We start from the raw sequence: 8,274 nt of genomic DNA, 5'->3' as shown, positions 1-8,274 counted from the left end.
ATGCTATGGGCTATGCTATGATCCTTCGGGACCGAGCAGAAATATCTCTAAGCGATAAAGAAGAGATAACGCGGGCGGACGATGTCTCATGGTCTTTCAGGTCTCAGGATATATAAGGATGCTAATATATACAATTACCAAATGAAAGTAAGAAAAGTAATATTTTACTTATCAAAAGTAAAAGTAGTTAGTATAAGTTAGTAGAAAAAAGTTTCATACATAATATGATATTTTATTATTATTATTTTGTATGATACATAATATGATATTTTATTATTGTATTTAGTATATTACTGAGTACTGGATCAAAATATCACTGTGCTTAAATAATTGTTATCTAACAGGTAATCTATTATACCACTTATAATATTTTTGTATTGTGCCACAGCTTTTGACTTTTCTGCATCAGTACTTAAAACTATCTTACTCTTCACATGGCCTTCTTCTTGTAAACCACTTGCTAGCCAAATAGCTGTATTGGCCATTATAAGGCATGTTGGCCCAACTATTACCAAATCATCTTCCAACACAGCCCTAGAATATATTTCCTTGGAGTTCAGATTGGCCTGGTTCAGAGCTTGTTCAAATGTCTCATAATATACATCCAACAAATGTTTGAAATGTTTTTTTCTAAGACTTGAACAAGTACTGGACATTATTAGGTATAAGACATCATATGCAGGGCTGCTAATCCTAGTTGTTTGGTAGTCTATTATACAGGCAGAAGTAGGTAAGTTTTTCTACAACAAAAAATAATTTATATTTTTACCCAAAGATTTACTCTTTGGGTTAGGTTAGGTTAGATAATTTTTTTTTTTTTTTTTAAATAAACTAAATAGTAATTTAAAAAAGTTGTGACCCATTTACCTCATATTTAAAAAGTATATTCTCCTTCCATATGTCCCCATGACAAAGGCATAGACTTTTTACAGAGTTGGTAGCTGATTCAATTATATTTATATAACCGTGTTTTAGGGCTTCAAATAAAGGTGCATAATTAGTATTTTCAAATTTACTTAAAGCTTTTTTGAGTCTATCTAATAAGATATCCAGATATCTTTTATTATTTTTTTCTGTTATAGGCACGCAAAAATTTTTGGCCTCCTCGAAAAGGTTCTTATCAGTTTTTTCAAAAATATAAGATAAAGCGTGGAATCTAGCTAGGGATATTAAAGCGACGGTGATATGATCTATATCTAAAAACATGCTGCTGATAAATGGCTTATAATTTTCTGCGCACATATTCTGTATTGCTAATAATTCATAACAGTAATCATTGCGCACGTAATAACATTCTGGCATAACATATTGAGGCAGAGGAAAAGTTCTCTGTATTTCTTGGTATCTGCGCAAAACTTTTGTGTAAACAAAAATTTCTTTCTCGAAAAACATCGTTACTGCTCCACTGACACGATACCTCTCATCCGTCGGTGCTAATTTTAATACTAACGATATGTTTACGTTTTCATTATCCTGTTTCTTATCACACTTGCCACTTAAATTTATCGGAATAAGGACACCGAAATAGTTTTGGGCTATTTTGTCAAAATTTTGTTGTATAAATGTCCATTCTTTTAATTTCAGAGCAGTTGCTATGCTATTCATAACTGAAATTATATATTCATTTGTAATTGTATTCATTTTTCTTTTAATGAATGGTAAATCTATCAACACCTAAACAACACAGTATTGATAAAATAGGTTATGTTTATGCAATCAGACAAACCACAACATTATCATTCTGACTTTGACACTTGAGAGACACGTGTGACGTTGACTACAATCTCTAGACAATATCTTTCATAGGTCAAAAAAGTCTGCTACTATGAAGCAATGAGTATACAAGCACTTCAGATAAGTGTTTTTTTGTAGAATAAAATTATTTGTCTGTCTTTGAAGTATTTGAACCAGTTAGTTTATTAACATTTTTTTTTATTTATTTAACACTTAAAACAAATCATGACAAAACATAAACATAAGAACAATAACAAACAAAAATAAAACTAGCCATTTTCCACCACAAGCGTGTATAAATGCAGCCAATAGATGTGACGGACTTAAGTTCTTGGATATTTTCTTTAAAAAAAAAACAATAATTCATTGAATCAATAATTTAAAACTTATCTGCGATTTAGGCATAGAGGATACTGACCTCTGGTTGTCCTCATACAAATTATAGCTGAAATCATTTTCACTGGCTTTTCAAGTTACTAAATGCAAAAGTCAATAAACATTTATGTCCGAGACAGAGGTACGCTGGACACTATTTGAATACAATCGTGATTTCAATAAAATAAACGTTATCTAGTTCAACTCGAATTCTTAGTTCTGGCATTATTTTTTCCTGTTCGACGTTGGCGTTAGTTGGCTGATGGCCGCGAATAAAAATTCGCTGGTTGATTTATTATAATAATTTCACGAAAAAGAATACAGAGAGATATTATAACCCCTAGAGGAGAAGTGGGTTAATTATCATCATCATCATCTTCATTTCAACCCATTGCAAGCCCACTATAGGACACGGGTCTCCTCTCACGGGCCCAGTGCGTATTGGTGGACTTCACATACCTTTAAAAACGTTATGGAGAACTCTCAGGCATGCAGGTTTCCCCCCGATGTTTTCCTTCACCGTTGAAGCAAGTGACATTTTAATTGCTTTAAAATAAGAAAGTTAAAACATTTGATCAGTTTAAACCCCTTTTCCATCAGATTGCTGCGATCTTACGGTAATAACATTTCACTAACCGAGACACTCATTCTGCGTGGCGCCCCCATTACTGTTCGCACACTTTATTTTCCGTTTGGGAAATCCCAAATGAAATTTACCCCGCAACGTGCCAGAACGAAAGTTGGAAATCAGTACAACAGTTAATTTTCGCTACGCATACATTTAAATTTAAATCGCTTTAACCTTTAACTGAGATTTATATCAATTAAGTCCCCGCAAAGATTAACGAAATAGATTGGTGGTAGGAGGATTATTGGGTACGTATATAGGTAGACGTTTTCAGTAGTAGTAGATTTTTTGCCGGAGCTCGTCCGATCATGTATGCTTATTTCTGCCGCTAAGCAGCATTGTCGCAATGTAATAATAAGCATTGGAGGCTTTACACCTACGACTCAAGTAGATGGATACAAGATGGCACTTCGAAGGACGTGTTTCTTCCATGGCCTGCGAAGTGTTGCTCTGCTTATATAAGACGGGTTTCCACTTACCATCAGGGGAGCCAATGATTACTATAAAATTAACAAGTTTTCGTCGAATTGACAGTCTAAAACAATACTAATTCCTATCTACAAAGGTTGCCTGTAAGAGATTGCTTGCAGCAATAAGGCCGCCTTTGCATGTCTAAATTGTGTACTGAATACTCCTTACTGTTTCTTTTACTGTATGTTATACGTGCAATAAAGTGTTTCTTCTTCTTCTTCTAAACTACCCCTAACGATCGAATTGTATATTATTTATTATCCATGAAAACGTTACATCGACTGTACCCTTAGTACAAGATATGGTCGCTCGCAATCAAGGAGTCGTTTTCGAGTTTCGAAATACTTGACTAGGCTATATTATAACTTACCATCTTGAAATCGAGGAATCGTTTTCAAGATGGCTTGTAAGGTATGATTGCATTAAAACGTCTATTAAGGGTAAAAAAAATACAAGAAAGCTCTCGGCCTGTAGGTATATTAAAACTAACAACATTTGTTCTATGACTTTTTTGAACTCGATAGATTGTGAAATATTCAATATTTACATAGGGAGTACCTATGTAAATATTGAATATTTCACATATATATTATTGTCTCGGTTGGCAACAGGGACATTAGTATTTGGTTTCCCATTGTACCGTCACTTTACATACATAACATGATTTACTAATTTTTAAGTAATTAAAATATTACTTGCTTCAACGGTGAAGGAAAACATTTTGAGGAAACCTGCATGCCTGGGAGTCCTTCATAATGGTCTCATAGGTGTGTGGAGTCCACCAATCCGTACTGGGCCAGTGTGGTGGACTACGGTCTTAACTCTTTGTTATTGTGGGAGGAGACCTTTGCCCTGTAGTGGGCCGGTAATGGTTGATATGATGATGATGATGAATATTTTTTTTGTATGAAATAAATTAATATTGATTTTTGAAAAGTCGTCGAAAAAAATTTGTTAGTTTTATTGATAGGACCTATAAGGCCGAGAGCTTTATAGTATTTTTTATTTAACTCTGTATGTTTATGTACTCTGTAATTTAGTATTTGTAAGATAAAATATTTTATCGGTCAGAATGGCTGTTATATGATTTAATGATATCAATAAAAAACCCAGTGTGTGAAACCAGTGGGAACACGGACGGTGTCTTGATAAAAAAAAAACTCCATAGTCAGGTTTCCGATTTGGAATTTCATTCCAACAAAAGATGTACAAATCATTGATATACAATTTTTCTAAATAAGTCATGGGGTTTATAAACAACTCGACATTTTAACATTAGTATGGCAGCTCACGTTAATGCGATGTTTTCTAAATATACGGTAGTGTACATTTATTCAAAGTTTAGTACTCTATTTGGAAATCAAATGCCCGCCATTTTGACCGATACAAATTTTCATAATCATCGAGCGCCATCTTCTTTCAGACCGGAACACAGCAATAATGCTGATCCTCGGCGCATACGTGTATAAGCTTGTAGATACCTAGTACTTCCCCGGACAAACTTTGTCATAGAAAATATTTACTTTACTACTGAACTACTGGTACTGGTTCCAGGATAACCCTTATTTAACTTATCTGTTATCTAATTTGAAACACACATAAGTTACTTTAAAGTACTTGAATTACATTTTATCTTAAACATTTCTTACTATACCGTATAATAAATAAATAAATATACTACGACAATACACACATTGCCATCTAGCCCCAAAGTAAGCGTAGCTTGTGTTATGGGTACTAAGATGACTGATGAATATTTTTATGAATAATATACATAAATACTTAGAATATATTAATTACATGCTTATCACACAAACATTTTGCAGTTGTGAGAATCGAACTCACGGCCTTGGGCTCAGAAAGCAGGGTGCTGCAAACTGCTCCAATCGGCCGGCAAAAAATTGCTTATTTTGTATTTTGTTTCATTATCATCCCACTAATAATCAAGACTTTATACGTCTGCATTTTTATGTCGTAAGTATAAACGTTCCTCAAGAAAAAGTGGTACGCTACCATAAAAGTTCCTGATCAAAATAATTAAGGAAAACCAAGTTTCCGCATATTTCTAATCCTTCCAGAATCCACCCCTTTTTGCTGAGATTAACTAATTATTGCGTTGGGTGCGGGACTAACCCAATTCCGCCGTAGTTGTGGCTTTATCCTTTCATAGTATTAACGCTGTATATATTTTAAATATTTTCTAGGGTTTTAGCCTAAAGACGCTTTTAAATATAAATATAATTAAGTTTATAATATTTTGATGATAAAGACCTGATATAGATGGATAGATAGGTAGATAAATTCTTTATTGCACACAATTAAGGGATAAAGATAATATATATTGAAAACATAAGTACAAAAAAAATAAAAATGCGCAAAGGTGGTCTTATCGCTGATGTAATGATTCTGGTTTTTTTTTTGTAAAACGAATTTCAATGTCAATTTGTTCAGCAAAATACATAATGTTAAATTTATAATACAATATTTAAAATAAATCTAATTATTTAATGTAACGTATATACACACAGTTTGGGCGAAGCCATTTTTTTTTTAATTAAATATTTTTATGATTTTTTAAACTTAAGTAAGACATCGTATATTAGGGAAACCGATTTTATTAAAGAAGGCTACTAATTTCTAGTGGTGTGCACAAAATGTTACTGTCTACTACTGTCACACATGTATATTAAAGAAATGGCGCTTTTATACCTTATTTATTCTTATAATCTCTTTGTTGTTAGATTAGGCATTACTTTAACATCCTGGAATACCTCGTTAAACCTCTGCACGGCTAGCAGGCAGGAGACAATTATATCCCGGTGGAATAGATAAAAAATTATCTTCTCCCACGGCTTTATCAAATCTCAGAGCACTGGCGCACAAGTAATATCATAATATTAAATAATGTCAGTAGTCATTACAAGAAAGTTTCTTTTTTTTATCTCACTAAAAATTAGCCTTTGCAAGCCAACTACAATCTGGTGGTGAGTGGTGATACAGTCTGATCTCATGGTAACTGGTAAGTTGGTAACGGTGTAACCTTTTTGGGGTATGGTATGGCAGTTATAATAAACCGTACCCCTAATCGGTTTCTACGCAACATCGTTTATTGGTTGGTAAAGTGGTCACTATCGACCTTCGAAGCCTCCCAGAAATTATAATATTCCAAATTGGTTCTGTCGGGGATCGAACTCGGGACCTCTCACGCAATGTAAGATCAGCAGTCCTCACCGGTGCGCCAGGGAGATCGTCAAAAGTTTCATTTAGACTTTGACTTGTTTAATTATCCCATTTCGTTGTCATATCGTGTCGTAGCTCTAACGATCGGAATGAGTGAATGAATGAAACACACCAGCACATTTAGTGGTAGAGCTATTAGCACATAAATTAATTTATTCGGTCGTTACGTCGGTCTGAACGATTAATGACGCCTAGGTTAACTCACGAGCATGTAGGTATGGCCACTGAATATGGCCCATTAACGTTCGTTTCCTAGAAGAGTACCCTTAGTACGTGATTTGCTCGCTCGCAATCGAGGTATCAAACCGATTAGGGGTACGGTTTATTATAACTGCCATACCATACCCCAAAAAGGTTACACCGTTACCAACTTACCAGTTACCATGAGATCAGACTGTATCACCACTCACCACCAGATTGTAGTTGGCTTGCAAAGGCTAATTTTTAGTGAGATAAAAAAAAGAAACTTTCTTGTAATGACTACTGACATTATTTAATATTATGATATTACTTGTGCGCCAGTGCTCTGAGATTTGATAAAGCCGTGGGAGAAGATAATTTTTTATCTATTCCACCGGGATATAATTGTCTCCTGCCTGCTAGCCGTGCAGAGGTTTAACGAGGTATTCCAGGATGTTAAAGCAATGCCTAATCTAACAACAAAGAGATTATAAGAATAAATAAGGTATAAAAGCGCCATTTCTTTAATATACATGTGTGACAGTAGTAGACAGTAACATTTTGTGCACACCACTAGAAATTAGTAGCCTTCTTTAATAAAATCGGTTTCCCTAATATACGATGTCTTACTTATGTTTAAAAAATCATAATCATTTAATTAAAAAAAAAATGGCTTCGCCCAAACTGTGTGTATATACGTTACATTAAATAATTAGATTTATTTTAAATATTGTATTATAAATTTAACATTATGTATTTTGCTGAACAAATTGACATTGAAATTCGTTTTACAAAAAAAAACCAGAATCATTACATCAGCGATAAGACCACCTTTGCGCATTTTTATTTTTTTTGTACTTATGTTTTCAATATATATTATCTTTATCCCTTAATTGTGTGCAATAAAGAATTTATCTACCTATCTATCCATCTATATCAGGTCTTTATCATCAAAATATTATAAACTTAATTATATTTATATTTAAAAGCGTCTTTAGGCTAAAACCCTAGAAAATATTTAAAATATATACAGCGTTAATACTATGAAAGGATAAAGCCACAACTACGGCGGAATTGGGTTAGTCCCGCACCCAACGCAATAATTAGTTAATCTCAGCAAAAAGGGGTGGATTCTGGAAGGATTAGAAATATGCGGAAACTTGGTTTTCCTTAATTATTTTGTTTTAGATCAGGAACTTTTATAGTAACGTACCATTTTTTCTTGAGGAACGTTTATACTTACGACATAGAAATGCAGACATATAAAGTCTTGATTATTAGTGGGATGATAATGAAACAAAATACAAAATAAGCAATTTTTTGCCGGCCGATTGGAGCAGTTTGCAGCACCCTGCTTTCTGAGCCCAAGGCCGTGAGTTCGATTCTCACAACTGCAAAATGTTTGTGTGATAAACATGTAATTAATATATTCTAAGTATTTATGTATATTATTCATAAAAATATTCATCAGTCATCTTAGTACCCATAACACAAGCTACGCTTACTTTGGGGCTAGATGGCAATGTGTGTATTGTCGTAGTATATTTATTTATTTATTATACGGTATAGTAAGAAATGTTTAAGATAAAATGTAATTCAAGTACTTTAAAGTAACTTATGTGTGTTTCAAATTAGATAACAGATAA

The 8,274-nt window shown here is 33.5% G+C and overlaps 1 protein-coding gene across 1 annotated transcript; it reads right to left on the bottom strand.

Moving 5' to 3' along the window:
- Positions 1–291: 291 nt before the first annotated feature.
- Positions 292–1,731, bottom strand: LOC120633699. The gene is made up of 2 exons (XM_039904017.1): positions 868–1,731; positions 292–740 (listed from the first exon to the last, which is right to left on the bottom strand). The coding sequence occupies exons 1-2, from the start codon at positions 1,639–1,641 to the stop codon at positions 306–308; spliced, it is 1,209 nt and encodes a 402-aa protein (XP_039759951.1). The 5' UTR covers positions 1,642–1,731; the 3' UTR covers positions 292–305.
- Positions 1,732–8,274: the final 6,543 nt, after the last annotated feature.

This window comes from Pararge aegeria, chromosome 22 (genome assembly GCF_905163445.1).
Source record: "Pararge aegeria chromosome 22, ilParAegt1.1, whole genome shotgun sequence".
NCBI classification, from domain to species: Eukaryota; Metazoa; Arthropoda; class Insecta; order Lepidoptera; family Nymphalidae; genus Pararge; species Pararge aegeria.
The sequence above is the reverse complement of the archived record's forward strand: the minus strand, read 5'-3'. Positions and strand labels throughout refer to the sequence as shown.